General features: G+C 43.5%; 1 protein-coding gene across 1 annotated transcript in view; it reads left to right on the top strand.

The window, feature by feature from the left end:
- Positions 1 to 20,764, top strand: part of GLRA2 (glycine receptor alpha 2) — a 542,545-nt gene that overhangs the window by 46,666 nt on the left and 475,115 nt on the right. Inside the window, exon 4 of the mRNA XM_062183520.1 lies at positions 6,480 to 6,703. Coding sequence (XP_062039504.1) covers positions 6,480 to 6,703 — 224 coding nt within the window. The remainder of the gene's footprint in view (positions 1 to 6,479; positions 6,704 to 20,764) is intronic.

Here is a 20,764-nt window from a genome sequence, read left to right as displayed (position 1 = left end):
GGCAATGGTGACCTGTTTCAGGAACTCAGTGTGACTCTAGTTTGGTGCTATCTGATCTGCTCCCCTTCTGGTGAATGAAATCCTAGTGGTGTACCATTGGTGCTATCAGTCCACAGGCTGCAAGCTCACAGAGAGCTAATAACAATCTTACTCCTTTTTTTTTTTTTTTTTTGACAGGCAGAGTGGACAGTGAGAGAGAGAGACAGAGAGAAAGGTCCTCCTTTTTGCCGTTGGTTCACCCTCCAATGGCCGCCGCGGTAGGCGCGCTGCGGCCGGCGCACCGCGCTGATCCGATGGCAGGAGCCAGGTGCTTCTCCTGGTCTCCCATGGGGTGCAGGGCCCAAACACTTGGGCCATCCTCCACTGCACTCCCTGGCCACAGCAGAGAGCTGGCCTGGAAAAGGGGCAACCGGGACAGGATCGGTGCCCCGACCGGGACTAGAACCCGGTGTGCCGGCGCCGCAAGGCAGAGGATTAGCCTAGTGAGCCGCGGCGCCGGCCAATCTTACTCCTTTGATAGGTGAGGATAAGATATGTACACACAGGGCAGAGTATATTTCTGCTAGATTAAGGAATATTTTTATGGCTCATTAGGATGATATGCATTATTCAAAAATATACATTTTTTCATTAAGAGACAGGGAGACAGGGGATAACTCAGTAGTCATTACTAGTTGACCCTATGTGAAGAATTTTGTACGGTCACGAAGGGTTACAAGAGCAGTAAGGAATTTCTTTTTCTTTCTCTGCCCCTTTCCTTAGTTGCTGACGCCAAGAGAATTCACAGGAAGGGGGAGTGTATTTGCAATCCTCCTTTTCTAGTTGTAAAGGCCTAGTTCGAGAAGATTAGCAATGTCAGTAAAAGATCAAGGGCGCGTGCACACCACGAGCATGCAGCTCTCTCCAAAGCGAGGCCAACACACACGCAGGAGAGATGGTCTCTTCCCAGCTTCCAGATGATACCTGGGAGGAAATGAGGGCAAAGCGTGTGATGTGGACCTGTGGATGCTGAACTTGTGCCTATGCCACAGCCGTAGACCCTTAGCCTCTCCTCAGCAGCTGAGAGCATATCAAATGTGTCCACTCTGAGAACACAATTCTGCTTCTCCCAGACTCTGCCTCCAAAGGTAACGTCCACAGGCTCTACTGGTGACCGCAATAGGGTGAAGTCACGTTCCCGAGGAACTTGGTTAAGAAGTGAGATCATCTTTTATTAGTATGTGTGTCGGGTTCAAACCACCGACATGATACTCTGAGCTGCTTTTCATTCTATGGCTACGTAAGCAAGTCATAAGAAGAAGCTCACGTATCGTACTTCTGACTACATAGGTAAGAATCAGGAATCTACCAGAAGCCCGGCATTTTAAAAAACTGATATATAGGCCGGCGCCGTGGCTTAACAGGCTAATCCTCCGCCTTGCGGCGCCGGCACACCGGGTTCTAGTCCCGGTCGGGGCACCGATCCTGTCCCGGTTGCCCCTCTTCCAGGCCAGCTCTCTGCTGTGGCCCGGGAAGGCAGTGGAGGATGGTCCAAGTGCTTGGGCCCTGCACCCGCATGGGAGACCAGGAGAAGCACCTGGCTCCTGGCTTCGGATCAGCGAGATGCGCTGGCCGCAGCGGCCATTGGAGGGTGAACCAACGGCAAAAGGAAGACCTTTCTCTCTGTCTCTCTCTCTCACTATACACTCTGCCTGTAAAAAAAAAAAAAACAAAAACAAAAAAAAAAAACAACTGATATATAAGGTAACCTTGGTCTCTAAATTAGCAATGTAATGTTAAATCCTGAGCTTTTCATAAAAAAAAACTGTTCCATGATCTCAAGCTCAGGGCCAGCTTTCCACATTAAAGCTAGCACAGACTCGAGATTATAAAAACTTTACTGCAGTATAGCCAGAGGCAAAACACAAGTGTCACATGGACAGTGTAGGGAACGAAGCACATGCTTGTCTTTGATACCTTTGTGATATAATTGGATTGCACAGTGTATGTATACAAAAATAAAAGAGTCATGGTATAGTTTAATAAAAGTATTAGGAGATAGAGTGACGATCTCTGTGTACAAATGCGAATGCAAATATAATAGTGTCAAGATAATTCAATTTCTAAAAAGATAATTCAATTTCTAAAAAGATAATTCAATTTAAGGAAACAATCTGTAGGGTAAGCAAAGCATTGGAAAGCACCAGGAAAAGTGAAACTTGAAAAATTTTCAATTTGCCATGAAATAATAATATAGAATGTAGGTAATTAAATCACTTGTGCTAAGACTATAATAAAGATTAAATGATTTAAACATAACTTTTAAAAATTAAAGATATATGTATGTATAGAATTTGAATAGTTCCAACTCCTAATCCGATACCCAGATAGTCAATAATAGGGAAACAAATTTTGGTTCAAGGGAAAATGTCATTTATTGAAAGCAGAAAATATCCCTGTAGAAAGAAGGCCGTGGAAAAGAAAACTGAACATGTACTTAAGCATGTTTCTCAATATTTACTTCCCTTTTAATAATTCATGAAATCTAAAAGCAAAAATAAAGGCAAAGAAAGACTAAAGAACAATATAACTAGCCTCTTGTGGCTTGGGATATTGTGAGACAATAAATATATTTGTAGGCCGGCGCCGCGGCTCACTAGGCTAATCCTCCGCCTTGCGGCGCCGGCATACCGGGTTCTAGTCCCGGTTGGGGCGCTGGATTCTATCCCGGTTGCCCCTCTTCCAGGCCAGCTCTCTGCTGTGGCCAGGGAGTGCAGTGGAGGATGGCCCAAGTGCTTGGGCTCTGCACCCCATGGGAGACCAGGAGAAGCACCTGGCTCCTGCCATCGGATCAGTGCGGTGCGCCGGCTGCAGTGGCTTTTGGAGGGTGAACCAACAGCAAAAAGGAAGACCTTTCTCTCTGTCTCTCTCTCACTGTCCACTCTGCCTGTCCAAAAAATAAAAATAAAAAATTAAAAATAAATAAATATATTTGTAAATAAACAGAACTGATGCATAGGAATAGATAACTCCCGTGTGTCAAATTTTTTACCCTACATTGAAAATGATAGTGAATCGGAAGCATAAGGCAGCCGCAGCTCCAGAATATCTATTTTTGGGTTATCTGTTTCTCTTCATCCTTACATATCCTTTTCTATTCTTAATGATCTGTTTCTCTTCATCCTGATTTCTCAGAGTGGCTTTTTATTTTAGAATTGTGTATATTATTGTAAATAAAATGCGGGTATATTTCAATTACTATATATTAAAAAGTATAAATACTTAACACCAAAATCTCTATAAAGGTCTTATTTCATATATTGGCTATAACTGTGGTATAAAATATTTTCCTCTAAGTTTCACACTTACTTTTGCTTATAAACAACAGAATTACTTTAAGGTCACCTTTTAGACATTTAACGATTCTACTGAAATAAGATAGACTTCAAGCTCTTTTTTAAAGTTCTGATATCTATTTCATCATTTCTACATATAATCCTCAAAATAGAAATCCAGAAAACACTATGAAGATATTGAGACACTTTTCGTAAAGGTCATTGCTTTCCTAGTGTAGGATACTAATGCAATAGTCTCTAGAGTCTTTCAATAATTAATTAATAATTAATTCAAGGGAGGTTTGCAAGGATGTCCTAAAGGGAATTCTGCTGCCTGATGCTCTCTGGTTTCTCATGGTCTCTTCTGCTCTAAGATTAATTCTCGGGGAAGGGGAGGTTCACTGGCCTCCCAATGGCCTAAGGGAGTTAACCACTCATCTGTCATTTCCACTCATCATAGAGTTTCTCTACCTCTTGTTAAAGATAACTGGCATACTCCGGGAAAAGGAAAGACGCTAAGTGTCAAACACTAGACAAGCTGTGTTGTATCTAATGTATACGTCTATGTAAATTGGATTGTTCTATGCTTAATAGCCCCCTTCTTTGATTCTCACAATTTCTTTTTTTTTTTTTTTTGACAGGCAGAGTGGACAATGAGAGACAGAGAAAGGTTTTCCTTTTGCCGTTGGTTCACCCTCCAATGGCCGCCACGGTAGGCGCGCTGCGGCCGGCGCACCGCGCTGATCCAATGGCAGGAGCCAGGTGCTTCTCCTGGTCTCCCATGCGGGTGCAGAGCCCAAGCACTTGGGCCATCCTCCACTGCACTCCCGGGCCACAGCAGAGAGCTGGCCCGGAAGAGGGGCTAACCAGAAAAGAATCCAGCGCCCCGACCGGGACTAGAACCCGGGGCAGGCGGAGGATTAGCCTAGTGAGCCGTGGTGCCAGCCAATTCTCATTCTTTATTCACAAAACACTCCAAAGTTTCCAGTAACTCCAGTTCCCAATGAGACACTGTAATGATAATAATCTCTTTCTAGTTACAACCCTCTGGTCACTTGGAACAATTCCTAAGCTGTGTGATTGGAAATTTTGAGTTTTTTTTTTTTATTAAACTTTTATTTAATGAATATAAATTTCCAAAGTATAGCTTTTTTTACCACTACCTGGGCCCATTCCCTGGGGGATCCAGTGAGCACAGAGGATGGGGTGAAAGTAAGACTAGACCCCAAACGGCACCCTCTTGCGTCTGAGAATTTGCTATGCAGATCTGATATAATCCCAAACGAGTTTTTCCGCAGAGAAGTTTATGCAATGGAAAAGCTCATTATATTCTTTTAATAACCTAGCCTTTCCTGATGATCTGGGTTTCCAGGATTAATTAGTAGTTCATAACTATTTGATTATTAGCCTTGTTTTTTTTCCAACATTGAATACTTTTACCAGAACTTCTAGCTCCAAAATATTCTTTTTTTTTTTTTTTTTTTTTTTTTGACAGAGTGGACAGTGAGAGAGAGAGACAGAGAGAAAGGTCTTCCTTTTGCCGTTGGTTCACCCTCCAATGGCCGCCACGGTAGGCATGCTGCGGCCGGTGCACCGCGCTGATCCGATGGCAGGAGCCAGGTGCTTCTCCTGGTCTCCCATGGGGTGCAGGGCCCAAGGACCAAAATATTCTATGAGCCTGCTCACCATTCTGACTGCTCGTACGGTCGCAGGAATTCGAGTAGTTTAGTAAGTTGGTAAAAGGGATTGTTTGAAGGCTCTTTTCCATACATCTGAATCTTTACAACTTAGCTATTTCTTTTTTTTCCTTTTGGTCCTGAGAGGATTAACTCTAACTGGCCATCCTGAGGTCATCTTCGCAGCCCCTTCACAGCCCCTGTGGCCTGGTAGAGTGGCCAACCATCCTGGTTTGTCTGGGGTTGAGGAGAATCTCAGGCAAGCCAGGACAAATCATTATAGCGAGATAAGCAATACCAGAATCCAGCTGCCAAACATGCGGACATGAAGAAAAAAATGAGGATAAAAAGTTAAAAAGACAATAAGAGTAAATGAGTAGATATCATTGCGAGTAACAACAATTATCGAGAGCAGACAACTGTTGACTCGGAAGCCATAGTCTCACCTCTGTGAACCTAAAGACCTTTGAATAGGGGTATCCAGGAGAGTAGTCATTAACCCAGACTGACTAATTAGCCCAGAGGGAAACTCTCAGAACAAGTGGGAATGCCTGCGTTGTACCTGAGGCTTCTCCAAGGGAGAACACCTTTGTCAGAAAGTGTTCAGCTTGAGAATACATGAAAAAAATTCTGTTTGGTGGAAGCATGAATATGGCTAGTATAGATACAACACGTTCAGAGGAACGATGAAATATTTAAGAATTTCAAAAGTAAGTAGCTACGAGGGAATTATTTTGTCAATGTGAAAAATCGTAAGGTTTTTGCTGATGGATACAAAAAATATTGCGGCCGGCGCCGTGGCTCAACAGGCTAATCCTCCGCCTTGCGGCGCCGGCACCCCGGGTTCTAGTCCCGGTCAGGGCACCGATCCTGTCCCGGTAGCCCCTCTTCCAGGCCAGCTCTCTGCTGTGGCCAGGGAGTGCAGTGGAGGATGGCCCAAGTCCTTGGGCTCTGCACCCGCATGGGAGACCAGGAGAAGCACCTGGCTCCTGCCATCGGATCAGCGCGGTGCGCCGGCCGCAGCGGCCATTGGAGGGTGAACCAAGGGCAAAAGGAAGACCTTTCTCTCTGTCTCTCTCTCACTATCCACTCTGCCTGTCAAAAAAAAAAAAAAAGAAAGAAAGAAAGAAAAAAAAAATATTGCCCTAGCATTTCACCATTTCGTAAGATTTTTCACTACCAAAATGGCAGAGTGGGTTTCCTTCTGCCCAGAGCACCTAAGCAGAAAGACACTAAAGATCATTTCACACCCGATTTGGAAAATGAATCGGTTTTATTTAACACGAAGGCCATCGCAGCTGACGTGTGTACGCATTGTTACCTTTTCCATAGCGAAAGAAGGTTGGGTTGGTATGACTTCCTCCCAGATGTGTGGTTTAAACCAAAGATTCCGACTGGTGCTCCACTGGTGCGGATGAGAGGGAAATGCAGATGGACTGCTTAGGCCAAGGTGGGCAATCAGTGACTCTTGTGGGTGACTTTTCTGTAGGACTATCGAGTGAACATCTTTTTGAGACAACAATGGAATGACTCACGGCTGGCGTACAGTGAGTACCCGGACGACTCCCTGGACTTGGACCCATCTATGCTAGACTCCATCTGGAAACCAGATCTGTTCTTTGCCAATGAGAAGGGGGCCAACTTCCACGATGTCACCACCGACAACAAATTGCTACGGATTTCAAAAAACGGCAAAGTGCTGTACAGTATCAGGTAAGCCTCCACGGGCCGCATCTGTTCACGTCTCCGTATCTCTGTTGGCCGAAAGCTGCCTGATTCTGTAGGGCAGAATCATATGAACCCTTGACTTTTGTGGTTTTTTTTTTTTTTTATTTATCATTTGACTCTGTTGGTGGACAGTGCCGGAAATTCCCACGATGGCATAAGCCTGAGTCTCCACAATAAAAATGTCTGATCGAATAGTAGGTAGGTTACAATGGCTTCCCCCCTCTGTAACCCATAAGCTATACTTTGGAAATTTATATTCATTAAATAAAAGTTAAAAAAAAAAAAGAAATACTGTAAAAGGTCTGGGGGAAAATGGAATTAAAATGTAAGTGTATGTTGGTGCTAAAAAAAAAAAAAGAATAGTAGGTAGGTGATGATAGTGCATAAATACCTACACAAATGTGTTTTTTGGTGGCTTCAGTAGAGAAAGTAAGGCTTTTTAGTTCCATCGTCAATGAATATAATGTAAACATTTCCATTTTTTTCTCATTCCCACACTTCTGCCATTCTGTAATTAACTACACATATAAAAAAAAAATCAATTGCTTCAGCGTGGTCACTGACAGCATACGCACCCTGGGCTAGGTGAGTAGAGACCTGATTCTAATCTCAACTGTGCTTCTAACTAAACATACAACTTCGACCTTTTTTAATTTGGCTTGGGCTTGGGGAAAATAATTCCTGAGATCCATTTTTGCTTTTCTATCTCATGGTCTTCTCCGAAATCTTCACCACAACAGGCTCAAAATAGTCTTTTTTTTTTTTTTTTTTTGAACTCTAATGTCAGTTTCTCTGTGACTCTGTAAGGCTCTTACCTTTTTCCTGCCTTATATTTTTGGCGATGTCTGTAGGTGAGTATAGCATAAGAACATGGATTTTTGGAATAAGATACATATAAAATCAAACCTAAATTCGGTCACTAAGTTACATAACCTGTAATGCTGAGTTACCTTCGTTGACAATGAGAAACACCAGATGTATCTCCAAGTATTCTTGTAAGAATGAATGATGGAGATGTCAGAAAGTATTTTCCGGAAAGGATCAACAGTGGCTACTGGAAATTTTGCTGGCCGAACTGCCTCCTTTTAGCTCAAAATCAACTATAGATAATATGCAAACAATTGAGTGTGGCTGTATTTCAGTGAAATTTTATTTACAAAAACAGGTAGCAGAAAAATATAGTCTAGTAGCTGTAATTTTCCACCATAAATAAATACAATAATTGTTGATAAAAAGAAACTAGCATTAAAAAGATTTCAAAAAATCAGCATTCTTTTAAAATAATAAAAACTCTTTGAGGCCAAGATACTTGGGTTTTGCCTCTTTTGTAACATTTTCTAAAGGGCTACTAACCGGTATACCGTATATGAGAGGCACTTAATTTATTGAGTGACTATTAACATTTTAAAGGTCTTTTGCAATATCTCCCCTTCTCTCAATTTCATTACAAAAAAAAAAAAATCCTTGCAAATAATTTTCACACATTTGTAGACTCATCAACATCACACCCTCATTTAACAACTCTAAAATGTGTGTGTATGCATCTCTCTCTGAGTATATCTACGTATGCACTTGTTTACGTCATTCTTATATCTGAATAATCTCTCAACGTGCTAACGGCCAACAGCTCCAACGTCTTGTGAAATGCAAGAGGTTGACTCATTTGTAAAACGTGGCAAAGCCGTTGCTTACGAAAAGAACCGGGAAACTTTTCCTAATGCCTACTTCGTTTTTTTAAGGAAACGTGGACTATGCCTCACGGTGCTGCATTTGTTTGGGTACAAGATGCAGAACTGGGCATGACCTAAGTTGATGTGACCTGATGAAATGGGACATATAGAGAGCGTGGTGCTGGGGAGAGAGTTATAAAAAGCAGAACAGGGTATCAGCTGCTTCAGCTAATCCTCTGGGCCAACTTGGGTGGTGTTTGCTCTGGTGAATACCCAGGCATCAAGCACTGGTGAAAAAAAAAAAAAACAGGTTGTTGTTAGGGTTTTCCTTCTAGTCTATGATGGGCTTCTCATTCTACAACTGACCTAGATCCAGAGGCATTTCTTCTATCTCTGGCTCCTGGGGATAGCATATTACAGGCTCTGGAATGTCCTAACAATTGTTTTTGATTGGACAGGGTTTGTCCTACAGCAGGCTGATTTAGACTTTTTTTTTTTTTATTTTTTGACAGGCAGAGTGGACAGTGAGAGAGAGAGACAGAGAGAAAGGTCTTCCTTTTGCCGTTGGTTCACCCCCCAAGATGGCCGCCGTCTCACTCCCAAGATGGCCACCCTCTCACTCCCAAGATGGCCGCCTCCCGGGCCACAGCAGAGATAGACAGTGAGAGAGAGAGACAGAGAGAAAGGTCTTCCTTTTGCCGTTGGTTCACCCTCCAATGGCCGCCGCGGTAGGCGCGCTGCGGCCGGCGCACCGCGCTGTTCCGATGGCAGGAGCCAGGTGCTTCTCCTGGTCTCCCCTGGGGTGCAGGGCCCAAGCACTTGGGCCATCCTCCACTGCACTCCCTGGCCACAGCAGAGAGCTGGCCTGGAAGAGGGGCAACCGGGACAGGGTCGGCTTTTCCTTCATTGTGGGCATTTTCTGAAATCAGAGGAAAAATCCTTGGGGAAGGAGAACTGGAGATGTCACGTTAAGGAAACACACATTTCTTGGCAGATTTCAACGGCAGGAATCTAATGATTTGCCTGGGAGGGTTTTCAATGAGCCAGTCACTGTGCTGGGCCTAAAGACCCAGAGCTGAACAACATGTGGCCCCTGTCCTGGTTCCAGTCTAATTAGGCAAGTGGATGCATGATAAATAACTGGACGAAGTAGGAGACAAGGAAGTAGAAGTGGCTCTAACTCTGCAAATGAATCGTGTGACGCGAGTATTGTTAGAATTTGGGATTTACTCCCACACTCCTGTTTGAGTTACTGGACTGTTTAACTAGAGGCCAAGGAATAACTAGAGCTAATATGTGCTGGATTCAATATGTGCAATATAATACATTAATGTAAATGTGAGGACATAATGGGCTTGTGGTGGACAAGATTAAAGAAAAAAAAAAAAAAGGAGAAGGTGAGCATCACTGGAGAAAAGCGTCTTGTCCATGTTACTTCTTGCCGATATCTGTTTGCTTCATTTAAATCCTATTGCTTGTGAACATTTTGTCAGAATTCTGACTTTATAAAAATATAAGATTTTTCTGTAAAATCTGAAGTCTCTTTGAAAATATCTAGTCCAACACCCTTGTCCTACTGGTGAAATGGCTTCTTTTAGAAGTTAGGTGAGTCAGCCGGCGTCGCGGCTCACTAGGCTAATCCTCCGCCTTGCGGCGCCGGCACACCGGGTTCTAGTCCCGGTCGGGGCACCGATCCTGTCCCGGTTGCCCCTCTTCCAGGCCAGCTCTCTGCTGTGGCCAGGGAGTGCAGTGGAGGATGGCCCAAGTCGTTGGGCCCTGCACCCCATGGGAGACCAGGAGAAGCACCTGGCTCCTGCCATCGGAACAGCGCGGTGTGCTGGCCGCAGCGCGCCTACCGCAGCGGTCATTGGAGGGTGAACCAACGGCAAAAGGAAGACCTTTCTCTCTGTCTCTCTCTCTCACTGTCCACTCTGCCTGTAAAAAAATAAAAAATAAATAAAAAAAAATAAAAAAAAAAAGAAGTTAGGTGAGTCAAATAATTAGGAAGGTTGGACAAGGATCAACATTTTGGACTTCTGTTTCAATGCTATTGTCTTATACCCCATATAACCTCTTCATTTATCCCAACGTAGGTCAAATACATAAATAAATTCAATTCCAAAGATGTATCATTTTGGAAGCAACGTTTTTAGGAGGGTGGTTAGGAGAATAAGATACAAAGATGAAAACATGGAGTGTCTTAAATTTTACAAATATCTGACAAAGCTGTTTAAATTCAAAATGAAATAATTTTTCTATCCAATAGGGAGATCTCATTTATCATTTCACATAGCCTATGTTGCTTACAGAGCACATCTACTTCTTGTAAATTTTCGCTATCCCAGGAATCAAAGGGCCGAAGAGACTCAAATCGTTAGGTTAACCTCCTGCCTTTAGGCAGCCCGCTGAGAACGCATTCTATTTTTCATTTTTATTTTTTATTGATATATAATAATTGAAAAGACCTTCAGAAGAGATTTTGAGTTCTATCTTTAGATTTTATAAGGATAACAAGCTCCGGTGACATTGCGAAAAAATGATTTTTATATGGACTTAAATTACATGTGCCGAAGCTTAAATCAGTCACTTTTGCCTCCATCTGTTAATATGATAAAAAAAAAATTCCCACAATTTTTTGAAAGACAGAAGGCTTACCTTACTACTTCTTGCTTTAAACACTTCTGCCCCCACCAGAATTAGTGTTTGTTAACAGTGTGGGGCACCTACTCTGAACCCTGTGTATTGAACACTATCCTTGTTACTTCTGATACTATAGGAGATATAGGCTTTAGAGTTAAACACCCTTGGGAATGAGTCTCTGGCTCCAATGCTAGCTGTATGATTTACAGGAATTTGCTATTTTTTGGGACCTCTATGCTCAACTTTGAAAAATAGATAATTTAGTTATGAGCATCAGTAGAAAACAGTGTGTGATATGCCTAGACACTCAAGATGTCATTGCCATACATTGTAGGGCTCTTAATACTGTCTTGAAATCTAAACATTATGCATTATGTTCTAGCCTCTCAAATTAAGTAAACTGACAAAAATAGATCCCTGCAAACTCAAAACCTAACGGATACAACAGATACTATCACACACTCTTTGGGTATGATCCTATAGTTAGTAGCAGTGCTTAACCTGAAGACGAGGTGAAAATCCAAGGGTTCTTTGAACCTCTCTAAAAGTGCCTGGGTATTTTGTACGCCAGGATATTTAAGCTCTTTTATGCTTTGCTTGTTTAGAGAAAAAAAAAGGTCCTTATCTTTACTAAAGTGGCTATGCCCCTCCAACTGTTAGCAACTTACTCCTAGATGTAGCGCATACTCCCGTGTGACGTTATTAAGCAACTATTGTTTGCCTCCAAGGTCTTATTTCACTGACCATGTGCCTGGGGGACTCAACGTCCTCCAACTACGGAGAATACCCCCAAATCACCAATAACTGTGGCATTGTTGCTCCATAGTGGCATCTGCTCACCTCGTCATCAACATCCATCTGACCTAAAATGTATTCCTTTATGGCATTGAACGTGATTTTCTTGTTAATACCTTTTGAGTCCATTCACAACGCCAGGTGTTGACGATTCAGAGTGCCACCTTCCCAGCAGTACATTGAGTTTTAACAGAGAATTCTTGGGGGAGTGACAACACTTTTCCCTCTGATGATAGATTACAGGCACCACTAAGATAGCCGACTGTTAATTTCTAATACTTCCAACAGTGCCCCCCCAAACAATCTTGTGTAATGACCAACTCTACCTACACAGATAAAAGGCCAGCTTTTCCCTCATGGCCTCCCATTATTGACCCAGCCTATGTTCTGATGTAGGAACTTCAAAAGACTCTAACTTTAGTTATAGGATCATTTTACAGCATAGGAAAAGAAAGCATCCTATCTAGATGTCAGAGCTGAAAATAAAATGCCCAGTGAACTAAGACCTGCCTAAATATTATCATCGGTGACGCTTTCGTTATCTTACTCTAACTTTTGATTGAACATATAAACCTGTATTTTCTATCAGAAAGCAGCTAGGAAAGGCTGTTAATTTCTTCTCTGTGTACATATTTGGGCCGTGTTTATTGTGATCCTATAATCCAGGCAAAATTACATTCTCATTTCCCAACTCTGTGTCCAAATCCTCATTAGTTTTGTGACTTGACTTAATACAGTAATTAATGACTGTAACGTCCGCGCCCACATCAGAATGAAGCAGCAGGTCTTCAGGGAAGCGCTGGGTAATGCCATGGAAACCATGGAAACCACAAAGATTCCATTCTTCCCAGAGGCAAGCAAAGGTGGGAGGAGCTGGCATACGTAAATGCTAGTGGATTCAGCAGACGCTGAGCTAAGTGGTACAGCAGGGTATTTTTGGAGAGGGGCCCTCAAACAAGTTGTGGCTGAGAGGAGGAGAAACAAAGTGTGGCAAGTATGTTGTGTACATGACAGACTCACATAAAATGCTAGACAGCTCTGTTGTTAGTTCAAACACGCCACACTAAGGTTCTTAGCCTTGTTTGAAGAACATAAAAGGAATTGTGCAATGAAACACATGGCATCAGGCACAACCATTTACCCTTGACTGTTTACCTGACTGGACTAGCAACAGCAACCAGTAGGTTTTCCTCCTTTGGAGGTAACTTTCCATTGCGTTAACATTCATCAGGGTTTGCTCTTCAGGCGATGGTGCAGAGAAAAGAATATCGAGAAGGTAGCCAGAGCAATGTGAGCCCCGCACTTCCTTCCATCATTGAGTGTATCCTCCAGGATCATAGAACAGCCTCTCACGGTCCCATCAATTCATCATTCTGAGTCTCCGTTACCTCTATCAGATGGGTTTGAATCAGGAGATTAGTTAGACAAAGTATGGGTGCCTTCTAGCTCTGTCATAAGTCTGTAACTCAAAACGACCCTCCTCTCCTTCCCAAACTGCAAAAATGAGGAAAGAAGAATGGGTTCATTATGCCCCTTGGAGCTTGGGGTCAGCAAGAGGAGACTGTGAATTTAAAGGTACTTGTTTCAGGCCGGCGCCATGGCTTAACAGGCTAATCCTCCACCTTGTGGCGCCGGCACACCAGGTTCTAGTCCCGGTCGGGGCACTGATCCTGTCCCGGTTGCCCCTCTTCCAGGCCAGCTCTCTGCTGTGGCCAGGGAGTGCAGTGGAGGATGGCCCAAGTGCTTGGATCCTGCACCCCATGGGAGACCAGGAGAAGCACCTGGCTCCTGGCTTCAGATCAGCGCGATGCGCCGGCCGCAGCGCGCCTACTGCGGCGGCCATTGGAGGGTGAACCAACGGCAAAAAGGAAGACCTTTCTCTCTGTCTCTCTCTACTGTCCACTCTGCCTGTCAAAAATAAAATAAAAAAAAGGTACTTGTTTCAAACTACTTTTGGATATTTGTGCCTTTCTCACCCAAACTAAATATCCAATTCCTGAGAAGAGGGATTTGACTCAAGGGTAGAGTAAGGAAGACTGAACTCCTGGTAGTTTAAGAGGCAGCCTTAAAACTTGCATGTCGTTTACACAGTGACAAAGACTCACTACTGAGCTCCCTACTGAGAAACTGATCATATTCTGTGACAATAATTGATTGGACACATAGGTGAAAGAAACCACATGACAGATTTGAGCCAGTAGAGTGGAAGGGCTAGTATACTATCTCTCATTACCTGAATGTTCTTATCTGGAAGCCAAAGAAAAATCACAGGTCTTGGTGAGCCTGCTCAACTTATATCTGCCTGCTCTTCTGCTTGGTCCCCATTGTCACCTTTGAAAGGCTCCCTGGATGACCTTAACCCCAAAGTAAACATGCATAATATCACTGTGGTTCTTCAGAAGCACATACATTACTTTGGTACATCCTCATGGTATCTAATTCAAAGGAAATACACTCCATTTTCAAATAGGAAAATTTTTGTTCATCTGCAAAGATCAGAGTATCTCCAACAACCTTCTCTTTGCTTGTGGCATTTCAGACTACAAACCAATATCTGTACTAAAGTATAGTCAACATTTATCATAGGGTAGGCAATGAAAAATAAGAACATATATATATATATATTTTGTTAAAGCTGTGCAGTCAGATGACAGATAGAAAGCAAACAGAGATCTAGGGGAGAAAAGACAGCATGCTCTAGCAGTGGGGCAGATATCCATTCTGAAGAAAAGAGTTGGATTCAAATCCAGTCTTACTAAGTGACCATCAAGAAGTCGTTTAACTTTTCCTTGAGCTGCAGGCTTTTTTTCTGTTCCAGAATCATACCAGTTGTTCAATGAGCGCCTTCATCACTCTACGCTACTGTAGGATAAGGGGAGAAAGGACAGTGATGGATTTCTCCATCCACCCTAACCCCAACTACAGACATTTCCTAATTCAAGTTCTATCCAAGTGCCACTCATCTCACCAGCACTTGGTTCTCTCTCCAGGGTTTGCCAACAGAAACAGTGGCCAGCAACTCGCAAAATACCAGTCAAGTAGCACGGTTTTGCTCTCGGCTATCAATAGGGACGAAGTTACTTTAGTTTTCTCAAAACCACATTTGCAGCTCACAAGGGATATTCACACTTTGTTTTTTCTCCCTTTGCCAAAGTAAGAGACTCTCAGACAAAATGTTAAGGAAATTGCTGTATCCTGCTTTCTCTCTTTCTTCACCTCAATGTCACTATAAAATAAACACATGACAATGGACAACTCACTTCTCATTATCTTAACGTGCAGGCTGAAAGCATTTAATCTTCACAGACGTTTGTGTATATAATACGGATGCGATGTGACTATGACATTTAAAATGAAGCAAAAACACTGATAGTATTGATTATTTAAATCTTTGATAATTTGAGCTCTTTTTTTTTTTCCGGTGACATTCAATTTAGCCCTCACCGATGCAACATCTTCAAAGCATTTTCACTTGGGAAATATGAAAGCATTTGGAAGTTTGCACTGCAGATTCATCCGTCGCTCTCCAAGTTGAATCCAATCCATCTTTGGGCTTAATTAACACGGGCTAACCATATGTGTTCACGTTTTCTGAAGGGACCACACACAGATGGGAGTAGTAGATATTGTATTTTTTTTTTTCCTTCCCAGCTAGTATTGCTCAATGCATATGGGTATTTTCTAGGATGCCTTTATAATGTTTGGTAAACATGGACCTTTCTAGTCAGTCGCTGGGATTTTAGTCAGGGGAGAGAGTAGAACAGCTGATGGACCAGGCAGTGTTGCCTCATCTTATCCACATTCCAAGGTCAACAGGAAAAAAAAAACACAGAATAATGGCTTGTTTGAAATTAACTGAGAGGAAAGATTCTAACTGTACAGGTTAGGATCAACCTAGGGCTTAGGTCCAACCTCAGAAAATATTGAAAAAATAATGTGCATTTCTGGTGCTCCCTGAGCCTGTTCTGAGCCCTATGCTCTTGCTATGTAGTTTAATCATTAGCTTTGATAATCTTTTTTTTTTTTTTTTGGACAGGCAGAGTGGATAGTGAGAGAGAGAGACAGAGAGAAAGGTCTTCCTTTTTGCCGTTGGTTCACCCTCCAATGGCCGCTTGGGCCGGCACATCTCGCTGATCCGAAGCCAGGAGCCAGGTGCTTCTCCTGGTCTCCCATGCAGGTGCAGGGCCCAAGCACTTGGGCCATCCTCCACTGCACTCCCTGGCCACAGCAGAGAGCTGGCCTGGAAGAGGGGCAACCGGGATAGAATCCGGCGCCCCAACCGGGACTAGAACCCGGTGTGCCGGCGCCGCAAGGCGGAGGATTAGCCTGTTAAGCCATGGCGCCGGCCAGCTTTGATAATCTTAGTATCCAAGTGTGCTCTTGAGGATAGCTGTAGAGATTCTGGGAACCTATCAATTCACTTACACAAAGGAGGAAGTGACTGACAGTACTTAAAATAATATTCTCTTCCCAATTTTGCATCTTGATAGTTATGAGAGACTTTGGCTTAATGTCTATTAGTCAGTTGTATATAGCAGCTAAGAGTTGGAAGGTGTTTAAGCAAGGTCATATTGGAATCTTTCTGGAACTCCTAACAACTTACACACTTTGCTTATATGAAAAACTTTCCCGAGTCAGCCATAATTGCACCTGCCCATGGAGCTGGTGGCCAGGAGTCTCCCCATACTTTCTATTGTGTGTGAGTTCAAAGTGCCCATTTTATTACAAAGCATTCAGAAATTATGAGTTTAAAAATTTAATTCCTTGCCTGACTAGCAAAACTTGGACCAATTATTTTTGTTCTCTATGGATCAAGATCCTTCTGTGGGTACCTCGGGTTTTGATTTAAATAGATAGTGAAAGTCATGCTTCTCCAACAGACCCAAAGGACCTTCTTTGGACCAGAGTCTATAATGATAGGTTACCTGATAGGTACTCAATCAGAATACCTATCTAGGCCCCAAGGGAATAAATAATTAAAGGCCCGGTACTTGGTTTCATGTGATTTACATTATCCAAAGATTCTTTAAGTGGAGTTGGAAACAACTTCAAAATTTGAAGAATCAACTCACAACTATTTGAGATATATGTCATTCTTAAATTAACCTATGATCATCTTTAAAAGAGGAAACTCCCATTTCAAGCATCTGTCGGATGGTGCCCAATAAATATTTACCAAAATATTGCTGAATGGATATACTAAGTTACCATCCAGGTAGACTCCTGCTCAGCACCAAACCATCCTATGAAGGATCTAGAGCTGGTCTGCACCTGCACTCTGACCTCCTTCATGACCAGTGGATTTGCAAATATTTTCTGAAGGTTCACCCATTGCTTATTGCAGCTACATCCCTAGTTTCTGTTTTTTTAAGATTTAGTTATTTATTTGGAAGTCAGAGTTACACAGAGAGAGGAGAGGCAGAGAGAGAAAGGGAGAGAGGTCTTCCATTCAGTGGTTCACTCCCCAGTTGGCTGCGACGGCCAAAGCTGTGCTGATCTGAAGCCAGGAGCCAGGAGGTTCTTCCAGGTCTCCCATGTGGGCGCAGGGGCCCAAGGACTTGGGCCATCTTCTACTGCTCTCCCAGTCCATAGCAGAGAGTTGGATCAGAAGTAGAGCAGCTGGGTCTTGAACCAGCACCCATATGGGATGCCGGCACCTCAGGTCAGGGCATTAACCTGTTGCGCCACAGCGCTGGAACCCCAAATTTCTTTCAACATTTCTTAATGGCTGATTTTCCAGAGATCAGAGACAGTAACCTGATACGCTGCCTACTTTTGACTGTTGCATGTTCGTGTGTGTTAATGGGCACAATGATCTTGGCTTCTTCCCCACCTCAACTGGAAACTGTCCTCCAATCGGTCTTAGCAGCTCTCCCAGTCTTCCAGCCGCACCTGCCACATTCTTGGCTCCACTCCCCTGACTGTCATCGGGGCCTGTGAGTAAATCTTGTCTCGACACCCCTAGTCCAATCACCTAACAGCCTGCTTGGAGCTAATTGTCCTGCCCTGTGGTGGAGTAAAAAGTGTTGGGGAGTGAACCAACGAAAAAGGAAGACCTTTCTCTCTGTCTCTCTCTCTCACTGTCTATCTCTGCTGTGGCCTGGGAGGCGGCCATCTTGGGAGTGAGGTGGCAGCCATCTTGGGAGTGAGATGGCGGCCATCTTGGAGGGTGAACCAACGAAAAAGGAGGACCTTTCTCTCTGTCTCTCTCTCTCACTGTCTATCTCTGCTGTGGCCCGGGAGGCGGCCATCTTGGGAGTGAGTTGGCAGCCATCTTGGAGGGTGAACCAACGAAAAAGGAAGACCTTTCTCTCTGTCTCTCTCTCTGTCCACTCTGTCAAAAAAAATAATAATAATAATAAATTAAAAAAAAAAGTGACTCCCAAAGACAGTGCTATTGCTACTGAAAAATGTCTCAATATTCACATCTTCTTTCCTTTCAAAACGTCTCCTTTTAGTTGATCACATTGACAGTAACTCAAACTGGATAGCATGAATGTCACCTGGGCTGCTTTATCAAGAGGGCTTGAGAATCTGCACACCTACCAAACTTCTCAAGATGCTTATACCCCACAGAGATTGAAACCCACCGCTGAAGGATGTTTTGATCAGACAGCTAGCCTAGCAGTGTATTTTAGTCTATTAATTCCCTAACACTTCCCTCACCCTCTCCTTGTGTGGGTCGTGTTAATGATGCACTTTTAACTTGCCTTTAACTTACCCCAGGCTAATTTCACTTAAGGTCTAGGTGGGTTAAGATGACACTCTTGTTGCATACTTGATACGTCCTGTCAAATCTTCTCGACACTAGCATGTCACCTGGCTCAGAAATTTCAAGGTACGACGGAGGGGAAAGATTCAACAGATCTACATTATTCTGTAAGGTCTTCTTTATGTTCTCAGGGAAAAATGGGTTGTGCTCTAGGATGTTGGATGACAAAGTACTACGGGGGCAATAAATATCTCACCTATCTGTCTGAATGGCTAGGAAGTTCCTCTTTGAAGAGGTTACTTCTTGCCCTTAAAGTTTTCATATTTCAAGAGGGTAAATCCACCTTATTCTTTTTTTTTTTATTTTTGACAGGCAGAGTGGACAGTGAGAGAGAGACAGAGAGAAAGGTCTTCCTTTTGCCATTGGTTCACCCTCCAATGGCCGCCGTGGTAGGCGCGCTGCGGCCGGCGCACCGTGCTGATCCGATGGCAGGAGCCAGGCGCTTCTCCTGGTCTCCCATGGGGTGCAGGGCCCAAGCACTTGGGCCATCCTCCACTGCACTCCCTGGCCACAGCAGAGAGCTGGCCTGGAAGAGGGGCAACCGGGACAGGATCGGTGCCCCGACCAGGAAGTGGAAATCCTTCAAGCTGATCTACCTTACAGTGTATAATCATAGAGATGTTGAGCAGGATGGGGTGTGAGTGGGGAAGGAGGCCCAGAGGTTTAGTTAAGATCAAATAACTCTTTACTTGTAAGCTCTGTCTACCACCCAGGTCCCCAGACTGCCAAGGGACCCTGGCCAAGTTTTTAAAGGGACATTTCATGAGAGTTCTGGATGTCTGAAAAACAAATGAGAAGGATATCCGTGACCGGGTACGAGGCACTAAGGTGTCTATGAACAACTCTGCTGGGTTCACAGACAAGAGGATGATAAATTGGTAACAGATTCTTTTCCTATGGAGGAAACATGATAGAGTGGGGAAAAAAATAAATGGAGTTGATGTCGGTTAAAATTGGGTTCAAATCTAACTTTGAGTGAAGAATTTTTGAAACATCTAGTTTGGGTCATATGTCATTGTGTGACTTTGGGAATGTGGCTTAATCTGTGTGAGCTTTGATTTCTTTGTCTCAAAACTGCTTGATGGGATGGTGCGCAATGATGAAAAAAATAATGAGAGCGCTTGACCCACAGCAAGTATTCAGAAAATTATGGTTATTAATAGTATCATAATCATCACTTGAATTTTTATTTTTCTTACTATTTTTCCTTACTATTTTTATTTTATTTTTCCTTACTATGAATCCTCCAAGAACCCCATAGGTTCTATCCCCTCTGATGGATTCACGTGCCACCGATCATTTGTAGTATCCTGGAAAGAACGCTAAATGTGGTCCCCGACAGAGACACAGCACTGGTATCCCCAAGACTCTCTCGCTTCTCCGGAAAAAAAAACACAGAAACATCCTCTTGCCCTACATCTCCAAACAAGGCAAAGGATTGTCACTATTAGAATCAAATCTCCCAAAAATAGCAATGCTGGCAATCTTTGCTTTAGGCAAGCCGATCACTCATTAGAATTTGCATTGCTACCTGAAAATTCATTTTCTCGTCACATGGTATTTTTCTCTCCAAAAAAACTCACTGGACATAGACTTCCAATATCGAGTTCTTTAGGAACCACAAGTCAAGGAGCCTTCTGTCAATAATGCTGCAGTGTTAGATGGCTAATTCATATTTTTCTAGCGGTGTGAGGACAGCCCCATTCTTCTACCACTGCGGACCCAGTTATCGGACTAAGGCTCCAAGACAGCTCACTGAGGGTGTCCGCCAAGTTTGTTGACTTTGCTTTGGCGGTCTTACAACTTGGCAACTGTCTGTGGGCTGTGATGACTGGCATCCTACACCCCTCTAAATCTTGTGACCACAGAATAAAAGCCCAATATTCTCCCGCAGAGTTTAGCATTGCTGAATCACTCATGTGTTCAACAAATTCCGAATATCTACTCCGTGCCAAGCATTGTTTTATATGATTAAAAAAAAGAGAGAGTGGGCCAGCGCCGCGGCTCACTAGGCTAATCCTCCGCCTTGCGGCTCCGGCACACCGGGTTCTAGTCCCGGTCGGGGCACCGATCCTGTCCCAGTTGCCCCTCTTCCAGGCCAGCTCTCTGCTGTGGCCAGGGAGTGCAGTGGAGGATGGCCCAAGTGCTTGGGCCCTGCACCCCATGGGA

This window comes from Lepus europaeus, chromosome X (assembly GCF_033115175.1).
Source record: "Lepus europaeus isolate LE1 chromosome X, mLepTim1.pri, whole genome shotgun sequence".
Taxonomy (NCBI): domain Eukaryota; kingdom Metazoa; phylum Chordata; class Mammalia; order Lagomorpha; family Leporidae; genus Lepus; species Lepus europaeus.
This window is presented reverse-complemented; position numbering and strand designations above follow the sequence as displayed.